This window comes from Danio rerio, chromosome 10, assembly GCF_052040795.2.
Source record: "Danio rerio strain M-AB ecotype USA chromosome 10, GRCz13ab, whole genome shotgun sequence".
NCBI classification, from domain to species: Eukaryota; Metazoa; Chordata; class Actinopteri; order Cypriniformes; family Danionidae; genus Danio; species Danio rerio.
In genome coordinates this window covers 37,219,601-37,242,444 of record NC_141030.1, presented here as the reverse complement: position 1 = coordinate 37,242,444, position 22,844 = coordinate 37,219,601, and the positions used below count along the sequence as shown (strand labels likewise).

Sequence of the window (22,844 nt, the reverse complement as noted above, 5' to 3'; positions counted from 1 at the left end):
TTATGATTACCACACTTCAAAACAATGAGTCACCTGACATGTTTTTGGATCTGGCATGTTTTTGTCAAAACTGAGTCAACACTTTAATAATAATAATAACAGTAATAATCTGCAATATAAACCTTATCTACATTATGTGATTTGTTTTTGTACTTTTATTTATTAAAAAAAATTAATAGAAGTATTTATTTATTAATATTTATTTATATTTTTTAATGATTTTAATGCTTTTCCCCTTACGTTTACTTGGGGTTCCCCCAAAACCAGCTTGAAAACCCTTATTTTGTTACCATTAAGTAGACACAGCAGTTATTCCCAAACACTACTACTCTACGAAAGCAGTCTAAAAGTCAGAAACACGTACAAAAAAAGGATATACTGCTTCAGCTTTGATGTGACCATTGATGTGAATGATAGCGTAACTGCAAAGAGATGACTTACTAGCTCTTTCTCTCGGTGTCTTGGTAGTGTAGACTGAAAAGGCATTGTATTCATTAAGATGCGGCTCCAGGTAGGCAACAGGCATTGCTGCAGCGAGATGAGCGAGACATTCTCCAAGGGCTGGTCTATGCCTAATATAAATATAAAGTAAACATATGAAACACACTGTCATCACCTACAGACTTATATATTCATATACAAACACACTCTAACAAACCTCTCTGCATGTGGAGTTTTTACAGTCCCAAGAGAGTAGATGCTACACATGATTCGGTAGCAGGACATCTGCAAATCATCCACTAATAGAAGCAAAAAAAGTGAGACATTAATTTATCACTTTAACACCATATGATGATTTAGTTTTAAAAGTAGTCCTTACGGATAACATCATCTCCGAATTGGTGTTGAGCGATGTGGTCAAACAGTGATGTGAGGACAGGAAGCAGAGCCGTTGTGGTGTAGTTTATATTCTGGGACACACCTTTCACTGGCTGAGAAACAATAGTGTGTAAAACAACGAAGGAAATGAATCGCTCATAGCAGTACAAGTGCTCAAATTGTACCTGATTGCCTTTGGACACTTTGCCAAGTTTGAGATTCTCCACCATCTTTTCAATGTCATCAGCTGCACTTTCAAAGAACAAACGCAGTCCTGCTTTCACAATCTCAGGCCCGGATTTCATTACCGTCCTAGTAAAGTCACAGAAATGAAAAAGAGATGTAAATACATTTTTTTGCAATTGTATGTGCGTTATAACATCTTGAGGGAATACATTTAATTGTTGTTAATATTATTACTGAAAATAACATTTATTGTTAATAATAATAATATGATATAATATATTTGTATTGTATTGTAAGATTAAACAGTAAAATTTTACAGTAAGGTTAATGAAAATATAGTTGTTTATTGTTAGATCAAGTTATATCATGGTGCCTTAAAGGTAACTAGCATGAACTTGGATGTTAATAATGCTGAACTATGATTAATAAATGCTGTGCAAGTATTGTTAATAATAGTTTATGTTAGTAAATACAATAACTAAATTAACTATCGAAACCTCGTATCTATGTGGAAACCTTATTGCAGGGATGGCCAACCCTGTTCCTGGAGAGCCACCCGCCTGCAGATTTCAGTTGCAACCCATATCAAACACACCTGCCTGTAAATATCACGTGGTGTTCAGGTCCTAATTAATTGGTTCAGGTGTGTTTGATATGGGTAGCAACTGAAATCTGGAGGAAGGTGGCTCTCCAGGAACAGGGTTGGCCACCCCTGCCTTATTGTAAAGTGTGACCGATTATACACAATAAAGAATAACCCCTATAATACTTTCCCTGCTGAGAAATCCAGCTTAAACCAGCCTAGGCTGGTTGGCTGGTTTTAGCTGGTCGACCAGGCTGATTTTAGAGGGGTTTTGGCCATTTCCAGGCTCGTTTCCAGCCATTTCCAGCCTGGTCTTAGCTGGTCAGGCTGGAAAATGACCAGCTAAATCCAGCTAAATCCAGCTTGACCAGCCTGGTTTAAACTGGACATAGCTGGTTTTGCCTGGGCTCCCAGCCTGGCTAGGCTGGTCAAGCTGATTTTAGCTGGTCATTAATGAAACCAGCCTGGTCGACCAGCTAAAACCAGCCAACCAGCCTAGGCTGGTTTTTTCAGTTGGGTTTAAATTGTAAATGTAATACAATCAATAAAAATAACAATAATAATTATTATTGAATCTTTGTGTTTGTATTGTATTTATCATAAAAATATTATTTTTAAAGAATGTTTTTAAAAATGTTGATCATTTACTGTAACTAAGATGCTGCTACTGTGTACTTGCACATCAGATTTCATATATAACTACTATCCATTATTTGATAATGGCTAAAAACCACATCCTATTTGTTTTTTTAAGATGAACAAGAGTTAAAGTCCAACTTAACATTACTTTCAAATGTCCAACTGGATCTTTACTTTCGAGTGCAAATATTGGTAAGTAAGTGTTCATTTTAGGCCATGAATACAAAACACAAGGGTTTGCGCAATAATTCTCCATATTGCCAATTCAATGAAAAGACTAACCTGGCATCAAGCGACCGTGCGAGGATATGAAGGCAGTTGACAATAGCAGGCGCATCCGTGCCTATGTATCAAAAACAGATGGTATTGCGTTATGGATAGAAATTCAGACCCATAAAACACATTTACTGTAGTTGCTGGATATTAACACACAAGAGAAAAGTAAAACACACAGAATAACAGTAGTAAGAAAACTGAAAAGAAAAGTGATGGAGGACAGGAAAGTAGATATCTTACCAAAGAGAAACACTCTGTGTCGCACCAGGGCAGACATCTTACAGAAAATGCTGATATATCAAATTAAAGGAAACCAAAAACACATCAAGAATGAGCATGGAGAAAGAAAGGAAAGCAGTAAGAAGACAAGACTGAAATAAAAAAGTAATATAAAAGAGATCTGGCCTTAGACTTCATATAAAGTTATGTATTTTGTAACCTTGCAATCATCTCCTTTTCCTTGTTTGAGGCGTGTCCGCCACTGCCTAGGATTTTGGCCGGTGTGGAGAGGAAGTAAAGGCAGTGGTTTTTAAAATACTGATTTATCAAAGGCAAAAGAATCTGAGGAGAACAAACATATTTTACATGTTATTTACAGCCTGTACTGTACCCAGCGGACACCTCGATGTCAAAACAACATCAAAACACATCTGAAATGCAAATGAATTAGACATCAATTGAATAACTTGATGTCCTGTAATTGATTTTTTTGACATCTATGTTAGATGAAATTATGATGTCATTTTTATGCCAATTATTTTCAAATTCATTTACAAGTTTACATGCATACCAGTGATACAAAATCCAGAGTAAATTTGTCATTTGCAATCAAAACTTTGAGATGAATAAAACATTTCTTAGCTTTCTTGGTGGTCAAAAGGTCATTAATGTGTGGATATCAAATGGACGTCAAGGTTTTGACATCAAATTAATTAGCACTTTTGACATGCTTCATGCCAATTTCATGTCATTTTGACATCAATTTGCCTGCTGGGTACTGATTTTAAAGAAATATTTCTTGAAATTATAATGCATGAAATTCTGACCTTGGCAAAGAACTTGATTTCTTGCTCATGTGGTGACTTTTCCACACGACCGCTGCTCACAACCGCCTCTGTAAACACAGAAAAATGATATTAATCTCAGTTCATCCATAATTGTATCCAAGAAAGCATAGCAGTCACCAGTACCAAGATGTGCTATGAACTCCTGAGCAATGTCCATCCACTTCAGAAGCTTCTGTAGGAAGCCATACGCAAAACGCTTCTCGATAGATGAAATGTCACTTTCCATGTCTTTGAGCCCTCTGGACAGAAAATGTTTTATCAGGATAATTGCAAGTAAATTTTGGGGGATAATATATGCATTTCAGTAGCTCCTGTACCTTGTCACAGCATATCCATTGAGCTGCAGAAACTTGAGTAGCTCATACGCTTTCTCTCTATCTCGTGCCTTTTCTTTAGCCGTCAGTGTGTCATAAGGCACAAGCAAAGGGTGTGTACCTCCTCCTGATTACAAACACATTAGGAGAGATATTGACGACTGCAAATGAAAGGAACTAAAAGATATAAACTACAAGAGGAGTTTAAATAAACAGCAAAATCATTCAAAAATAGCAAACCTTTTGCTTGTAATTCCATTTTCTTCTTACGGCCCCAGGTGTTGTGGTAGTTTTCTGCGAGCTGCTCTGCCATGGACTAAAAAAAACCACAGTGTGCAGTTAGACAATGTTCTCTATTGTATTTAAAGTATTAATTAATTTAAAATCCAACATCTAAAAAGAAAACTTATATTTGCATAATATATGTGTGTGCTTTTATTATATATATAATCACACACACACACACACACACACACACGCACACACACACACACGCACACACACACACACACACACACACACACACACACACACACACACACACACACACACACACACACACACACACACACACACACACACACACACCTGTTATTCTGTGTGTTTTACTTTTCTCTTGTGTGTTACTCTCCAGCAACTACAGTAAATGTGTTTTATGGGTCTGAATTTCTATCCATAAACCAATACCATCTGTTTTTGATACATGGGCACGGATGCGCCTGCTATTGTCAACTGCCTTCATATCCTCGCACGGTCCATTGATGCCCGGTTAGTCTTTTAATTGAATTGTTAATATGCATTTGAAAGTAAACTGGAAAGTAATGTTAAGTTGGACTTTAACTCTTGTTCATCTTAAAAAAAACAAATATGATGTGGTTTTTAGCCATTATCAAATAATGTATAGTAGTTATATATGAAATCTGATGTGCAAGCACACAGTAGCAGCTCCTGATAGCATTATTAGTATATTAGCAATATCAAAAGCCTTTATAATTGTTCTTAAAGGAATGGTGTTTTTATTGGATGGAATGTTTTTTTTTTTTTTTTATTAATTAGTCATTAAATTTGTCTGTTATTTTAATAGTCTTTTTAATAATTTTTCTTATTTATTTAAATAGTTTTTTTTTGTTATCATTTGTACAAATTGCAAAAAATCACTTGAAAGTGCACCATGTTCAAAACTATTGATTGTCAAAAAAATAAATAAAATAATAGTAAGTATAGTGAGTATAGACTCAGAGTCGTTTATATGAATCGTCTTGAGCTTAAATCTTTTGCTGTTCTTGGAAGAATGAATAAACTAAAAAATTATAAGGAAGTCATTGAGAAAATTAGGTTAAAATAAATGTATATTATAAGACAATTAACATGTTTTTTTGACCTTGCATGCATATCAGCCTTTTGTTGGAGACCCCAAAACCAAAATATTATATTTGTAATGCATAATAGGGGCTCTTTAAGTCTAAGTTGATGTTGTATTGTGTACCTGTAGCTCTCTGGACAGTGTCATGCCTGAGATATCAATAGGTTGGGGGCTATAGCCATGACTGGGGTCATAGGTTGCCTTTTAAGAAAGTAAGAGAACAACATGAATTATAATATTATACCCATATTAAGAGCACCAATAATGTATGCAATTTGTCGTTTAATGTTAGACACAAAAACACAAATCATGACTGAGCTGTATGTAGCTTGTATTCAGTTACATATACATGTTATATATTGATAAATATGTCTATATACTTGTCTTTTCTCACCTGTGCAGTCTGTGAGATCTTACGGGCTGTTTTCTTCTCAACTTTCTCATCCTCTCCATCTCTGGCTTTGTCCAGAGTCCACTCCCAGGCAATCATGGCCTTGATGGACTCTTTAATAGGCCAGCGGTAGATTTCTTTATCCTAATGCAAAACATTTGATGTAAGGAACACACAATAACAAAAACAAACAATGTAGTCTTAAAGAGAACGAGTAAAAATAAACTCTGTTGCCTTTTCAGAGAATGTTTTGTAAGGTCTGAGCATGGGATGAGTCTTGGCATTTTCATCCATCACCTCACCAAATGTCCAGTTGTTTTGAATCTGATGGATTATAAGACAATGGTAAGACTCTTATACAAATACATAAATAAACATCAACAACAACAACCTAGGAACACCATAGCAATCTCACAGAACCCACTAGACATGTGTTACAAATAAATAAATCAATCATATGTGAACAAAAGAACAATTTGCATACTTTTTCAAAAGCCCATCTGTCGTGCGTATATTCTGCATATCTGTTGATGAACCCGTCCAACTTCTCGGGAATTATAGTGCTATAAAGAGAAAATAAGTAATCAAGTATTTGACAATTTGTCAATTTTATTAATACCACTAAATAAATGTATTCAGTAAACAAATGTACTTTGTGGTATCAACAGGTTTGGGGTCAAAGTTCCCTTCAGCATCAACAGAAGCCTTTTTCTCGGTTTTGGAGGAGTAGCTGGCGTCCACATAATCAGGAGGAATTGCACCAGCGATCGCACATATACAAGGCATGGCGATTTTAAACAGCTCTGCATCGAATTTCTATTGGGGAACACAAATTACAAAAGCTACCATTTTACTCTGTCTGCCCACTGCATTTTGTAACAGAAAGACACTAAGGCTGAGTCCGAAATTGCCTATAATACTCAGTAGGTACTGCATTTGAATTCAAATTTAGTACTCGACCGTTAGAAAAGGACGCTCTATCCGCTTGTTAAGTGTGATGTCACGCGAAGCGGCTCCCGGGTCCAAGCGCTCTATTCAACTGAATGGGGAGACTCATGAAATGTTAATAATAAACGTTTACAAAGCGATTTAATACTTTCGAAAATCACGATCGCTGTATATATGTCCATGCCTAATATCCGATGTCAGAAAGTGATTAATTTTTTTTAAATTGTTAAATTTTTGGTATTTGTTATGCAGCAAGCCCAGAGATTGTTGTGTACACTATGATTTTATATAAAATTAACTTTAATGTGTGATAGGAATAAAACGTGATCATAGACGAATGATTTCTCCACTCAAATGAATGGCGGCTTGGACCCGGAAACAGTATTACATATGTTACAAACACGTCACCACTTATCAAGCGAATATCAGTGGTCTCAAACTCAATTCCTGGAGGGCCGCAGCTCTGCATAGTTTAGCTGCAACTCACACCTGCTTCATAGTAGTCTTGAACACCTTGATTAGTTGCATCAGCTGTGTATAATTAGGGTTAGAGAAAAACTGTGTAGAGCTGTGGCCCACTGGAATCCAGTTTGACACCTATGTTCTATACAGTATAAATGATGAATGTGAGTAGTATGAATGGAACTCGGACAAACTACATCCAGCATTTCTTATTATCAAATAACCTTCTTGTGTCAATCGGGTCCCCTAATTCCCACTCATAAATTCTCATCATGGGATAGCATAGCATATTGTCCTCCTGATGCATACTTCATAATCTCGCCGGAAGTAGTAGGTCATCCGGGTACTTCTCGTATACTGTTTTTCAAATTCTATGAATTTGGATATACTGTACTACTCGATTTGCATGCTGTTATTGTATACTGCACTATATAGTATGGAAGTATGCGATTAAGATTTAAGTTTATCTAAGCTTCTGTTATACCAACTATGTATGTGGGACTCTTATTTTGAACACGAGATCAGCATAATAATGCTCTCAGGTAAGGCAACCAGCCAAAGAGCATCTCAACAAAGCTTGTTGTCAGAATGCAAAGTTTTGAAAAGATGCCTTTATTTAACATCTGTTTAACTGTATGTTGTGTTAGTTTAATTATTAAGCTATTTCTGTAATGAGGCACATTTGAGTGTTCACTGCATGTTTGTGCATTGTGTTACACCTCTTAGCTCTTACTGGGACTTTTTTTAAGTGAAAAGACACCAGTAAACTTTAAAAACATGTTTAAGTTAAGGTTTCTATTAATATTACCATGTTACTCTGTCTATTCACTGCATTTTGGGAGAGAAAGACACTAATCTACTTCCTTTAACCTTAGCGATGCTGTTTTATCTTTATTTTGTTGCTGCTGTATTCCAACCTTGTGAGCCAGAGATTCAAAGATCCCCCAAAAGAGTTTACGGGTCAGATGAAGCTCCTCTTCTGATGATACGCCAAAGTTAGCCCAACCATTAGGCAAGCAATAATATTTCCAACAACGCTCATAATGATTGGTAAGCAGCTGTAAAACAACCAAAAAGAGATGAGATAACAATTGCAAACAGCTTTAATTTAAAGTATTATCATTTCACAAATGTGTGACGATAAAATTCAATACCTTAAGGGGCATTTTGGCATACTCATTCAGAATAGGCACATCAAATACTAGCCGCCTGAGAAGGTGCTGGAGCATGGAAGGGCGCAGATACCTGTAAGGCAAATTTCACAATAAGCAACGACTAAAATGTCAGGTAAACTAAACATATTTTGCATGCAAGGTTGTACCATTGTTGTTTACTGTAGAGCACAATACTCACCTGCACAAAGACATGAGGCATTCCTCAATAACATCTCTTTGTGCTTTAGTTAGCGAGCGTCCTCGAGACAGCCTGTAGATGGTGTGAAGCATGGAGTCGATCATGATGGCTCGGTGGTCCGTCCCGGCGAACAAAGGAGCACATTTAGTGATGAGAGGAAGCACGGCGGAGCACAGGTAACGGTTCAGAGCCAAGGCCATTTCTGTAGTGCTGAATGCAGCCTTAGAGAAAGAACAAGATATTAAGCGTTACGTAGAGAGAGGACATGAAATAATACACACATTTCCCATTGTAGTACTATTGCTCAGTGTTGGTCATATCATTTATATGTAGTGAATGTTAGTAAAAAAGGTATGGTGTGCATCTTACTGTGTCTAAGGAGGCTGCCGCCCTCATATCAGGCAGGAAACCCACTTCTAGTACATGCAATAGGAAGTCCTGGTTGTCGATGCCATAAACTCTGTCCAGGAACAGGACCATTGGTGCTTTATGATCAGGAACAAAACTAGCAGACATCTTCGGCTCAATAATGCTGTTATCTGTAATATAAAATAATTAAGCCAAGTAATGTGAGATAAGGGAGCTGGCATCCATCTATAAGCTACAGTAAAATCAACAAAAATGCATAATGTTAATATTTATCTACCCTCAAATTCTTCCAAATGGGAATGGATTTCTTATCTTATCTGCTGAACATAATTTTAAAAATATATGCAACCAAACATTTGCTGATCCCCACGGACTCTTGTACAAGTTCCTGGAGTCCCGTAGGATGTAATGAAGACCACAACTCACATGATTGCACACTCAGTAACTATGTCATCAAAATACGGTTTTGTTTGTTGTGACTAGGCGCCCTCTAGTGACAAAAACTACATGCTGTGCCTTTAAGACCAGAACATGACTAACCATTTTCAAAAAAAATAAATAAATAAAAAAAAAAAAATATATATATATATATATATATATATATATATATATATATATATATATATATATATATATATATATATATTTTTTTTTTTTTTTTTTTTTTTTTTTTACATCTAACTTTTACTATTCCTTTAGCTTATCATTACCTTTTCCAAAAGCAGGAATCTGGACTGACAAGCTGATCACACCGACCAGATCCTCAATGGGCACAAGCGACCGAAGAATAGCCCTGATTCTCAAAGCTTCACCTTTACCAGCCTGGATCAACTGTGCAAACAGAAATGAAGTACAAAATCTTCAATCAAATCAGATCTCATTCATCATCACTCAAACATTTACATATAAACACACTTACATGCATCTCAGGAGCACAGCGACCCAGCAGATCAATAAGAGCTGAGTAAAATGACATGATGGCATTTCCTAGGTGCACTCTGTTCTCCTCATGCTGCTCTTCACCTCCAAACCTGACAAAACAGGAATCAGAATCATTTGAAATGTCGACAGACCCTACTTACAAACAAATTTGTGATAATAGGTATTCCAAGGCATTTAACCAATTGATTTTGTATATAATGTACACACCAAACAGTAATAGTAAAAGAAATGCATTGCACTTACATCGGGAAGCGTCTGTCTTTTTTAACAGTGGGTCCATCTCTTGCAGGGTCCTCTGAGATCTTAATGGCTTCTTCAATGGCAGCCAGCAGACCATTGCCCCCTTCTCCTCTCAGTGCAGGACCAAAGCACTCAGGCCTCCTGATCAGCAGCCGGACCACCACATTAGCGTTCTCCTCCACACTTTCTCCTGCAGGGTGTACGTCACATGAAATATTGCAAAACTACAGAATTTTATTTAAAGTGTTTTTTTTGTCTATTACCTTATAAGTATTATCTAAAAGGTCTAAAATGGACTTTGTGGCAACTGTTTGTCTTGTGACAAAGTCTCCTTTTCAATTTTGGCCCATTTTAGAAAAGCTAAAGTGCTAATATACCCACAACATGTCTGATTAGCTGGTGTAAAAACTTTGTAGGTTTAACGTTTAAACAGTTACTGCACTTGACCTTTATATTGCAGAATAAATGAGATTTTTGTCACACAAATTGCAAGAACTGTTTCTGCATTGCCTGAAACGAGTTGCAAATAATTCCAAACCCACTTTCTGTACAATATTATGTTGGTTTGTAAAAAAAAAAAAACTAGCAAAATAAATCACTAGAGATGTTGCTTGGAAGAGATTAGAGCCTTTTTGAGCTTTTTTTGTTTTGTTCATCAGTGGTAGACCAATTTCAATGTATATTCAATGTATAATTAAGTAAGTAAAGGTTTATTTATATAGCTTCTTTCACAGACATTAAATCACAAAGTGCTTTAGAACAAAAGAAAACAGAAAAGAAGTAAAAGAAAACATGTCAATACAAGAAAACATATTAAAACAAGTTTAAAACACAAGAACAGAAACATCAATGTAAAACCAGCTTACCATACTTTTAATTAAAAGCATGACCAAAAAGATGTGTCTTTAAATGTTTTTTTAAAAGTTCAACTGATCCCAGAGTTCTCGGTGCTAGAGGGAGAGAGTTCCAGAGACTTGGGCCCACAACAGAGAAGGCACAATCACCTTTAGTCTTAAGACATGTTCTGGGAATGGCTAAAAGGTGGCTTTTGCCAGAAGACCTCAGAGACCGGCCACAGGAGTGACCACGGAAAAGATTTTTAATATAAAGGGGAACCTGACCATGCAGAGCTCTATATGTATTTACCAGAATCTTAAACTTTACTCCAAAATTAAGGAGTAATCTGCGACCTCCTACTAGTGTTGGGTAAAAGGCTCACAGTTGCATTCCGAACTTGCAATCGATCCACAGACGATTTGTTCCGACAAGTGTACAGAATATAACAATAGTCCAACAGTGAAGAGATAAAGTCATGGAAAAGCATCTCCATCTCTTTCTTTGAAACAAAATTTTGGATTTTTGCAACGTTCCTCAGATGGAAAAAGCATGTAGGAACAACAGACTTAAATGGCTATTAAAACACAGAGCTCTATCAAAGATGACACCCAGATTTCTAATGCCACTGGAATTGAAAGATGACAAACCCCCAAAAACTTGCCTTATTATTGGGGTGATGCTATCTGGAGCAAAAGTCAACATTTAATATCACAATTATGAGAAAATTAATTAAACGGAGTAATGGATTGTATTTCTGTTTGTTATAGGTATACCATAAATTATTATTTTTATGCCATCCCCCATCACACCTCTCACTCTAACAAACTAAAAAGCTATACTCTAAACATATGTAAACTAAACACTTTTTTAAAGAGAGATTCAACCATATATTTTACAAACCATTCACAAACACAGCAAAGCGCAGGAAATCCAGATACTTTTCTCCTCCAACTGGGTTCCATCCAATATCCGGGTAACCCTTTGACAAGAGCATAGGGCAGCTCTGCAGACCACAGCCTGCCAAGTACTTTACTACCTGCACGAAGAGAGAGACAAAATGAAAAACTGCTCACAAACTTTTTTTAATATGTAATTTAGCCTAACGCACCATCTCCAGGTCTTGCTCTTGGAGAGCCAGGGCAAGCTCATTATTATCGATACAGGAAGCAGCAGCAACATCAAGAGGAGTGGAGCCACGCATTCCTGAAAGAGTGATCACTGGTTATATAATACAACCATTAAAATATTTACTTATAGTTTAATATAATATAATTTAAAGATACAGCGTGTAATTTTTCGCTGCTAGAGGGTGTGTATTCACAACAAATAAAAGCATATTTTGATGACAATGTGTGGAATCATGGGAGTTGTGGTCATCATTCTATGGGAAACCTACAGAAATCATGTTCATGTGTAAGCTAAAGTTTTCAAAAATGATTGTCATAGTAGCATGAAACAGTGTTGAAAAGGTGTTGAAGTAAAATGAGACAAAAAGAAAGTGTGATGCAGCATAAAAGCAGCAGAGCTCTTATTATGTCACAGTCCCTCGCTTCCTGTTTGTCTACTCGTGAATGTGTGGAGAAGCAGCGCTGCTTCATCATACTAAATACATTTTGTGCTTCTGTTATAATGCTGCTTTGTGCAGTCTAATAAAACCCATAACAGACTAAAGCGTTTTTGGTGTTTCTCTGTTTTTTTATCAAATAAATTCCATGTCTCATTAGCATGGTAACACAGTACACAGTCTGTGTCATTAGTTATTTTATTATATATTATTAGAATATTCTCTTATTTGAGTTTTCTTCAAAACATTTGGGATCATTTTCAGTTTTGGGACAATTTGCAATCTCATAAAGTATGAAAGTAAAAAAATCATACATATTGTGCCTTTGAGTTAGATTCTTTTTTACTAGGCTAAACAAATCCGCATACTGTACTCTCTGAAATTGACACTTTGTATCGTCTGTAGTGACTTGTATAATGCCAATAATTCAAGTAGGGAGAACATGTGCAAAACATGCACACATTGTCAGGGTTCTGCCACTCGGGTCTGGTAAATTCTTGTTTTGGTGGCAGAATCCGGACACTAGCTCTGTCTAGTCCTGTCGTGCTCGGCTCGAGGTTTTTTGGGTCGAGCACTTGTTTTGTCATTGTGTGTCTCTGTATGAGCGCCATTTGTAAACGTGCATGGACCATGCGCGTGCCCGCTTGATGCGTTATCTCATTGGCTGCGTGTTCTAGTCTTGTTTAATGTGAGCGCATGGCTTGTGTTGTCTCTGTGTCATGTGCTCTCCCGTTTATTGTCTAGTCCCACCCTCCTTGTTAACCCATTATTAGTTTATTAGATTCACATGTTTAACACCTGTTTGTTCACCTGTGTATTATTTTAAATCTGCTTTATATTCTCCTCATGTCTACTGGTCTGTGCCAGTTCGTCTATACTCCCCCTGTGTTCCTGCTCCAGTCGTGTCTCGCCAGCCCAGCCGAGTTTGTTTGTCTGTTTTTTCTATAGTCATGTTTTTCCCCCTCGGGGTGGTTTTTGTTTTCCTTTTTGTTTTATTTTAATTAATAATAAACCATCTTCTGTTGCATTTGAGTCCTCGCTCCCTCATCCTTCCAGAACCCTGACACACATTTAGATTGTTGCCGAATAAAAACATGTGAGTACTTGTATACTACTATTCACTATGAAAACATTTGTTCAGGCTTGATGTCTATGATAAATGTTGTTTATAGTGAATGCCACTATAATTAGAGTTGGCTGAATGCTTACATTTCTCATTTGTTTTTTTTCTTTGTGCTATTAAATTTAAAGAGATAGTTCCCCCAAAAAGGAAAATTTCATTTTAGGGTGAACTATTTATTTAAGTGAAGTTTACTCAAACTAATTTTCGAGAGGATGAGGTGCTTATGATGGACTATGGCTGATCCTGCATTAGATAACGCATGATTCACCAATCGGGCGATTCCGAACTCACTATAAATAACCAGAGTTTCTTACCTTAGTTATCTGAGTCTTCAAGAATCCCCCCTCCCCACCCATACTCCTCTCTCCTTTTTCTAGATTGGGCGACACGGCGGCTCAGTGATTAGCACTGTTGCCTCACAGCAAGAATGTCACTGGTTAAAAGAACTTACTGGTCCAATCGACATTTCTGTGCGGAGTTTGCATGTTTTCCCCATGCTCGCATGGATTTCCCCAGGGTTCCCCAGTTTCCTCCCACAGTCCAAAAACATGCGATATACATAAACTGACCAAACCGAATTGGCACTATAGATGAGCTCTTAGTAAGCAGTATAGCTATCCCTATAATCTGTCATTAGCCATTAACAAATTGGGAGAGTTCATCAAGATCTACCTGAGGTCAAACTCCCTTCTCGCCCTACTAACGGGGGGGAGCCCAGGGCTCAAGGATCTTATAAGCTCAGGGCCCTGTCCCAGGAGAGCATGCCAAACAAGCTTTATAATCAATCATCAGCTTGGTGCAAACTCTTGAAAGCACCTTTTGTGGGCTGAGGGGAACTAAAATATACATTAAACATTTATTTTTATTTAGGACTGGTGGTAGCCTAATTACCATGAATCATGAGTAATAATAGTAGGCTTTTATGCCAGTTGGACGTGTTTGGGTTTTTCTCCCTCTCAATAATGCAGTTTGAACCAGGAGCAAATTATTTTACAGAAAACATGAACAATTATTGAAATGGAAGCATATAAAGATGAGTTTCAGTATGAATCTGGCTTTACCCAGCCCAATGCCACTGTTCTGCAGGAGGTAGCCCAGATGATCAAACATCGAGCGCTGATTCTGTCTGCTGATACGACAGAAATAACACAGGAAACGACAGCAGTTGGTGACCATTCGAGGGAATCTGATCTCCTGCAAAGAGCAAATGAAAAACAAGCTTAAACAATCTTTGAATCCAAATGGGTTCTTTACATTTATAAAAGTGTCATGAAATGTTTAATTTTGAACCACATGAAAAAAACATCGTAATTTAGAAGTTTTCTGGAGTTTAGAATCTTTTTCTGGAGTCTGAGTTTGCCACACTTTTGTATAATAAAATAGTACATTTCACAACCTGCCATTTTAGCAGATTGGCTCAATATAAGCACATTTTTAGACTAACAAGAAGGACTTGAGTTCTGCAACTTTTTTTATAGCATAATCTTCTCGTATATGTCAAAAGGTCAAGGGAATTTGGATTTCTCAAATCATGACGCCTTTTAATATGCTAACATCACATAAAAATATACCTTGGAATCTCCGCCTCCGAGTACGTTCACCATAACCTCCATGACTGTCTCATGCATTCCCAGAGCTCTCATCAAGTTGGGGTGCTGGTAAAATACCCTGTTACTCATAATATTTCTGAAAGAGAAACTCCAGCAGTGTAAGCAAAAGGTATCTATTGGATTTGCACCTTTTATGAGTGTGATCCACTTACCCGATACTCTGGATCATCAGCCTCTCTTCCTCTGGTCCCATCTGAACGATGAGCAAGGAGCGTATCTGTCCCAGACACTCCAGGAGCTCCATTGTGTCTTGTATAGAAACAGCATTAATGATATAGGCTTTGGGCAAAGCTCGAATCAGCTCACCCAAAGCATCATACTGCCGGTGTAGCAGACTAAACATGAGGCGCACCAGCTCAGGGTTCTGGATGAAAGACTCTTGAGCCCAGTAGATCATGGTGTGGGAGATCAGCTCCTGCAGAGTACCTGTGATACAAGAGCAAAGTTTTTTTTTTTAAGAATTACGACTGGAAAAATATAATGGGATCCTGTATATTAAGTGACAAAAATATTTTTACTTGGTTTTTTATCTTCTTCAGGCTCAGGCTCAGCTTCTGGCTTTTTTCGCAAGCTTTTAACTTTTTCCACCAGTCTGCGTAGGCGCCCACTGAGAGAAGTGTCCACCTCTTCTTCCTGTTCCTCCTCTTCAATGTGCACACCTATTGCAGAAAACCAAAATATTTTCAGGGAAGTACCAATACGGAACTTTTTCCCAACACTGATACCTCCCTATATAGTTGGTACTATATAGGTACTGATATAGGTACTATATAGGTACTAACACTGATACCTCCCTATACCTCCCTATATAGACGATAGTTGATGTATCAGCTGATAAATATATATAGAATTCTTTATTTTTTTTTCTTTTTGTATGATGGAAAAATCAAAAGGCAAACACATCAATCAAATCAAATCAAATCATTTTTATTGTCACATCATCAGCAGCACGTGTCCTATGATAAGTGAAAAGCTTAGGTGCTGGCTCCAGACAGTACAAAATACAGACAGTGCAAAAAACAGACAGTGCAAGTACAATGACTGTAAAATTGACAGCGATATGTACAATGAATAGGTGTCCACATAGTTGTAGGCAGTATTGTTTCAAGTGTGGATTGGTTAAAGTGCAGTGCATGCTATATATTGATGGTGTGCAGTGAGGGTATGGAAGAGTCTGTGTGTGGTGTGTTAAGTGTTCATCAGCCTGATAGTCTGAGGGAAGAAATTTCCTTCAGTCAGCTGGTGCGTGACCGGATGCTGCGGAACCGTCTGCCTGAGGGAAGCAGAGAGAAAAGTCTATGGCTTGGGTTGCTGGAGTCACTGATAATTCTCTTGTCTTTCCTCACGCACCGCCTGGTGTTGATGTCCTGGAGGGGGGGAAGCTCACCTCCTACTACGTGTCCAGCAGTTCGCACAATCCTATGTAGGCCTTTGCGATTGCTGCTGGTGCTATTCCCATACCAGGTAGTGATACAGCCAGACAGGATGCTCTCCACAGTGCAGGTGTAGAACGAGCGGAGGATGTAGGGGCTCATTCCAAACCTCCTGAGACGCCTGAGGAAAAAGAGGTGTTGTTGTGCCTTCCTTAGCACTGCGTCTGTGTGGGCAGTCCCATGTCTCATCATTATCTGTGACTAGGCCCACCACTGTTGTGTCATCAGCAAATTTAACAGGGGGTACAGGAGTGGGCTGAGAACACAGCCCTGTGGAGCACCAGTGTTGAGGATCAGTGTGGACGAGGTGATGTGGTTCATTCTGACCACCTGGCATCTGCTTGACAGGAAGTCCAGGATCCAGTTGCACAGTGAGCCGTGCAGACCCAGATCCTGGAGCTTTACCACCAGCTTAGCAGGCACTATGGTGTTGAATGCTGAGCTGTAGTCCACAAACAGCATTCTCACATAAGTGTTTTTATTTTCCAGGTGAGACAAAGCCGTGTGCAAGGTGAAAGCAATTGCACATCATCATCAGTGGAGAGGTTATTCTTGTATGCAAATTGCAGAGGGTCAGTGTGAGCGGGCAGTACAGAGCAGATGTGCTTTTTAATCAGCTTCTCAAAGCACTTGCTGAAGATGGGTGTCAAAGCAACTGGACGCCAGTCATTCAAGCATATGGTTTTAGCTGATTTCGGTACAGGCACAATAGTAGCTGTCTTAAAGCATGTGGGAACCACAGACTGAGAGAGCGAGAGGTTAAAGATGTCCGTGAAAACCCCCGCTAGCTGGTGTGTGCATGCTTTAAGTACACATGTGGGAATGCCATCTGGGCCTGTAACTTCCCGGATGTTCTTGCGACAGAAAGCTCTTGTTACGTCCGCTACAGAAACAGAGAGTGTGCTGGCGGTTTCGGCCGCGGGAGCGCGCACTGTCCTGGGCTTCAAAGCGGGCGTAGAATGAGTTGAGCTCGTCCGGGAGAGACGCGGCAATGTTCACAGTGGCGGGATTGTTACTTTTAAAGTCCGTGATGTAATTAAGTCCCTGCCACATGCTCCTTGCGTTATTGGTGTTAAATTCTCCCTCTACCTTTTCTCTGTATTGACATTTTGCTGGTTTGCTGGTTTTCCTGTGGTTGTAATTTGCTTTTTTTTGTTCCTCAGCATTTCTGGATTTATAAGCTGAAGCTCGCACTGATAGGGCTGTTTGAACTTCACCACTGATGGGTAGATACTGACAGTTTTTGTTGGGACCATGTCTTCTTCGCATTTCCTGATGAAGCACGTGACTGTGTCCGAGTACGCTTCAATGTCGTCATCACATGCTGCCCGGAACCATAGACTGTAAAATATATGAACGTAGTGTCCGTCACTCGTAGGTTTCTGAACACTGCAAAAGAAGCCACAAGTAGGCGCAGCCAACCGTCGCCATTTTGTTCGCGCGTCATTGCACCCAAGGCGGGATACCAAACAAGGGTAAAGAGGCGAAGCGAGCGGAGCTACAGACACGTGCTGGCATTTTGCTTGGACCTGGCTCAGACACACTTTACTTTGGGAAAATGCTTTATACTTTATTACCTGTGACTCATATGTATTCTGAACACATGTGCTTGGTTGTACACTATATCAATAAAGTGTTTAGATTTTTTTAAATACTGTAGTAATACACTGACCCACTATTCATTGTTCTTATGAAGTTTTCAACAGGAGGAAAACGCGAATTACTTCCAAACACTTTAGATATAGTCTGTGTTAGTAAATGCAAGACTATTGATGAAATCCAGCACAACACTGTATGACAACACTTCAGATGACTGATCTAGAGCCTACAGCTAATCAATCTGTCAGATTCTGGAGTGCTTTACAGCTCTAAAGAACATTATAAATGATATAGGCCACGTGAATGGCCACGTGAATGGTTTGTGAGCACAATTAAGTGCACACAGTATCCCAAATCACCTAATTGTAGGAAAAAATCCCAAAAGGCAGTTAACTGTGTAAAGCCACATAAAACAACACAAAAATGAGATGAATATGCCGAGTTCAGTGGCTCATCTGCCAGAGTCAACTGAGGTGAAGTGACGGCGACCAGCGAGACCTAGCTGTCACTCAAGTGGCCACGCCCTTAATTATGCAAACTTAATATAACCTATTATAAAGGAAACGACTGAGTTATAAAAAAAATTCACCCCCCTCACAGTTGTCATGAAGAATAATATTAGCTATATGAACCAAAATCGTTCTTTGTACCAGGCTGTAAACACCTTTTTTTTACTGCTGTAAAGTTGGCCATTTTAACAGTGGGCTCAATTGAAATTTGCTCTATTATGGAGCCAGACTAGCAGAGTTTCAATAAATTGCAGTTTCAGTTACTTCCGTATTGGCCTCCCGAGGGAGAGCGGGAGGTTGCCGCTTGGCCGGAACATATCCCAGTCCATGTGATCAAAACAGTCTTGAATTATGGAATCCGATTGGTCCGTCTAGCTCTGAAACGTCCTGAGGGTGGGTGGTTCCCATTTCAGTTTCTGCCTGTAAGCAGGCAAGAGCAGAACAGAAGTGGGATCTGATTTGCCAAACTGTGGGCGGGGGAAGGATTTGTATGCGTCCCGAACGGGGAATAGCAATGGTCCAAAATCCGGTCACCGAGCGTGTTTGCTGTGATGTGTTGATTTTATTTTTGAGCGATTTTCCTGAGATTGGCGTTGTTAACATATAACTATATATTAAACATTAAACTGAAACATATAAACAATAAACTATATAAACATATAGTGAACGATTGATTTTATTTTAAACCCTTAACTTTTGAAAAGTTTGAATTAATCTCAGGTTTTGATTAATGAACTGATCTTTCCTATTGCCAACTTTATTTTACATAAATAAAATCTACTGCCTTACAAAAAAATGCATAAATAAAGCGATCAAGTCACTGAACATTAACAAAATGCAAATGCCAGTAATAAAAAATCTAAATAGCAGTAAAACAATTGCACAAGTGGCGGGAAGCAAGCAGATAAAGTTGTTCAACAAACAGAAATAACACACAATTTATTGGCTTAAAGATATCTCCAAGTTTTGTTATCGGAACAATAATGAAAACATTAAAAATAGCATTTATCTGCCGATATTGATATGGCCACAGATATATTGTGCACTCCTATACGTTACGTTTAGGCTCCTAATATGCTATGGTTAAAAAAACATGTTGACCAGGAATGTAAGGGCTAAACCAAATCAATGACAAAGAATTAGTGGCCACAGATAACAGCATCTCAGCTAGCTGCAGGACTAGAGGCAAATGCAAATTAGCATGGGTTTTCTTTGTGTATAGAAATTAACTGAATATTACAGCAGTTATTGTTAGTCTATACACCTCTAAAAAGGAAACAAACTTGTCTAAATCAGGCAAAACTGCCATCCTACTACGCCTGACAAGAGCTGACATGTACTGACTGCAAAACAAAAGATAGCCCGAGTTATACAGTAATTACTGTCGGCCCACCACTGACTTGGTGTTTCGCAGCCTAAAGCCTAGTTCACACTACAGGATTTTAAACATCAGCAGATCACTGTGCCGTTCACACTACATGACTTGACTTTATGTCTTTTAATCTCTGTGGTGTTCACACTACGCGACACTCTGTGAATGATCCACAAGAGGGGGGTAACACACTAAATGATCTGACAACAACTCATTCCCCATCAGCTCATTCAAGCTACCAAACCACAGCCAATGAAATTTTGAGGGAGGAGTCGTCAGAAAAAGCTGAACACTATTGGCTGCTTGTGTGCTGATGACATCACTGACAGCGTTTCAAGCTTTGGAGAAAGCATTTAAAAACATCGTCAAATCAGCTGATTTATCAGAGTATTAATCACTCATCTGCACGGTTCGAGTGGATAGATACACAGAGAGTTTTTAATTTTTGTAATTGTATAACTCTTTGAAATAAAACTAACAAATAACACCTTGCCGTTTTTTAACTATCAGTGTATTTCTTTCTGACATTGTTATTTTTTTTATTACAAAACAGTAAAGAATTGAGCATTTCTGCCTTAAATTACCATATTGGTCAAAATGTCTGCATGCATGTCTGATACTTTTCGCTGTGACTTTAAATATGTGTGCATTTTCTTGCCTAGCAACTTCCTGCTAACATAAACAAAACTTTCTGATGGCAAAAACATCAATTTACTTCAGATATCTTTCAAAACAGCATATTCTGTGCTGTGAAATAGCTCCTGTTTGAAAGTGAAAATGAAAGCCAAGACCTTTGCGTGTTCTAGTATCTTAACTACATATTTATAGGCTGTAACAAAAAAAGATTATATTTTTAGGGTAATGATGTCATTAAATATGATGCCAGACATTCAAAGCTTAATTTTAATATCTCAATAATAGCTTTGAATGTAAATATGTTGTGACAATATGGCGTTTTATATGAGAACGGTCAGAATGAGCAGTATGGTAATTCTGTTAGTTACAGAATTCTAGTTCCACTGTTAATATAGCCTACTCTCATGTCTGTGTTAACACAGAATGAAGCGAGTGCGTTGATGCCCATTCTGACCAATCACAGATGTTTCTGCTGAGCTCCTGAGAACACAGGCATTCAGCTCATGCTGATATGCTCTCTCATTGGCTGCAGCTCGTCACTACATCGGACCACACGTGGGGTTGAGTCGGCCGACTGCTCTGGAATATTCAGCATGCTAAATGTTGGATTTCCGTCTGCGAGGTGCCGGCGACGTGTCAGCGAGCCTCGTTGATGCGTTGTTCAGTAGTTCACACATAAAGACCGGCGAGTGCCGTGCACCCGCAGATTTCTTCCCGATCACAGCCCGATCTGTCGGCGAGCTCGTTAACTTCCAAATTGGGCTCAAATCAGGCTTAAAATCCTCTAGTGTGAACTAGGCTTTAATGATACAAGTACTAATGTTAAACTGTGACAGCATGATCATTGAAACAAGATTAGTTTGTTTGTTAAAACTGACCACAGTGAGCTAAAAGGTCATGGTGAAATGTCAGGAGGCCATTCCGGACATCCTCAGGAACGGGGCAATCTTCTTCCTCTGGACAGTTCTTAAAGTTCATCAACATGTTCACCTGTATATAAAATATAGTTTAAAAATTGTAGCTTCTAAAGATAACATTTATTCTGGTTATTAAAAATAGTAAAAAACATATTAAAAAGTTTCTTCTAAACACAGAAGCTGCAATTTTTTTTATCAAAAATACAATATAACAATGATACTGTTAAATTATTTTGATCTATAATAAAAGTAAAAAATACAGTAAAAACTTAATATTGTATAATACTAATTTATTTAAAAATTGTCTATAAATTTTTTTTACATTTAACTTATTGTGTGATGGGATGGCAAAGCAGATTTAATGTCACATGACCCATCTGAAAACATTTTAATATAATGATTTGCTGCTCAAGAAATATTTTCAAGTTGTTGTTAAATATTTTTATAGATTGTTTTTCCCTGGTGAATAGCAAGAACTGCATTTAAAATTTAAAATCAAAATCTTTGAAACATTAAAATTGTCTTTAATGTCACTTTGAACATTTTAATAAATTATTGTTGAATAAAATATTAAATAATAAAAAAACAAATTTCTCTTTATTGTGCCCGTACAGTACCTGTTCCTGTGGAGGGGAGCGGAATTCGCGGGTCTTACGGGCCGTTTCTGCTGCACTCATTGTGAAAGCTTGCATGAGCTCATTATATCGCTGTCTCTGATTGGTCTGCACTTGGTTAACAAACTTGTCTGAGAAAGCGATGATGGCTTCCACTCTGTGACGCAGCTCACAGTCACAGAAATATTGCAGGAGAGTACACATCTGAGCATAAGAAAGACAACAACAACAAAAATATTAGAGACGCACTGATCAACTGATCAAAATATAGATTTTTGCTGCTTGTTCAAAATACTTATTTAAAATGAGCTAAATCAAAACAATTCTTGAGTTTTATTGGGGACAGCTAAATAGTTTGATGTCCAATCTTCTTAAATTTGTAAGAACAACTAAGATAACTTAATCAACTTGTGTTGGGACAACATAAAGGAATTGTGTGGAGCCAAGCATTTTTTACAGTGTTGGACAATTTTTGCTTGAGGAACGGCAAAGCAGCTATAGAAAAACAGAAGTCTGTCTAGACCAGAAGATATTCTGCATTTACACCTCGATGATTCCATAATTCTTTCGGGTTTAAATGAAAAAATTGTATGAATAAGTTCTTTGAGTTTTCATTACACCTAACGGGCTAATTCAGACAGCAAAAACAGCCTCGCTGTTAATTACAGACATAAGTGT

At 38.0% G+C, this 22,844-nt stretch overlaps 1 protein-coding gene across 9 annotated transcripts in view; it reads right to left on the bottom strand.

The window, feature by feature from the left end:
* ryr1a (ryanodine receptor 1a (skeletal)) overlaps positions 1-22,844 on the bottom strand; it is a 129,479-nt gene that overhangs the window by 62,923 nt on the left and 43,712 nt on the right. For 8 of the 9 annotated variants that reach the window (XM_087271025.1, XM_087271028.1, XM_087271027.1 and 5 more), the window contains exons 38-68: positions 22,170-22,370; positions 21,514-21,625; positions 15,605-15,745; positions 15,239-15,512; positions 15,048-15,162; positions 14,538-14,670; positions 11,898-11,992; positions 11,690-11,825; positions 9,956-10,142; positions 9,690-9,801; positions 9,481-9,601; positions 8,771-8,940; positions 8,402-8,622; positions 8,203-8,293; positions 7,966-8,106; positions 6,291-6,454; positions 6,123-6,201; positions 5,873-5,962; positions 5,642-5,782; positions 5,371-5,448; positions 4,125-4,200; positions 3,888-4,011; positions 3,694-3,809; positions 3,550-3,617; positions 2,943-3,064; positions 2,744-2,793; positions 2,510-2,570; positions 1,005-1,131; positions 821-932; positions 659-740; positions 442-572 (exon numbers count right to left, since the gene is read on the bottom strand). In XM_087271025.1, the coding sequence (XP_087127151.1) occupies positions 442-572; positions 659-740; positions 821-932; positions 1,005-1,131; positions 2,510-2,570; positions 2,744-2,793; positions 2,943-3,064; positions 3,550-3,617; positions 3,694-3,809; positions 3,888-4,011; positions 4,125-4,200; positions 5,371-5,448; positions 5,642-5,782; positions 5,873-5,962; positions 6,123-6,201; positions 6,291-6,454; positions 7,966-8,106; positions 8,203-8,293; positions 8,402-8,622; positions 8,771-8,940; positions 9,481-9,601; positions 9,690-9,801; positions 9,956-10,142; positions 11,690-11,825; positions 11,898-11,992; positions 14,538-14,670; positions 15,048-15,162; positions 15,239-15,512; positions 15,605-15,745; positions 21,514-21,625; positions 22,170-22,370 (3,871 nt within the window). The remainder of the gene's footprint in view (positions 1-441; positions 573-658; positions 741-820; positions 933-1,004; positions 1,132-2,509; positions 2,571-2,743; positions 2,794-2,942; positions 3,065-3,549; positions 3,618-3,693; positions 3,810-3,887; positions 4,012-4,124; positions 4,201-5,370; positions 5,449-5,641; positions 5,783-5,872; positions 5,963-6,122; positions 6,202-6,290; positions 6,455-7,965; positions 8,107-8,202; positions 8,294-8,401; positions 8,623-8,770; positions 8,941-9,480; positions 9,602-9,689; positions 9,802-9,955; positions 10,143-11,689; positions 11,826-11,897; positions 11,993-14,537; positions 14,671-15,047; positions 15,163-15,238; positions 15,513-15,604; positions 15,746-21,513; positions 21,626-22,169; positions 22,371-22,844) is intronic. The other variant, XR_015501323.1, reaches the window with a different exon arrangement.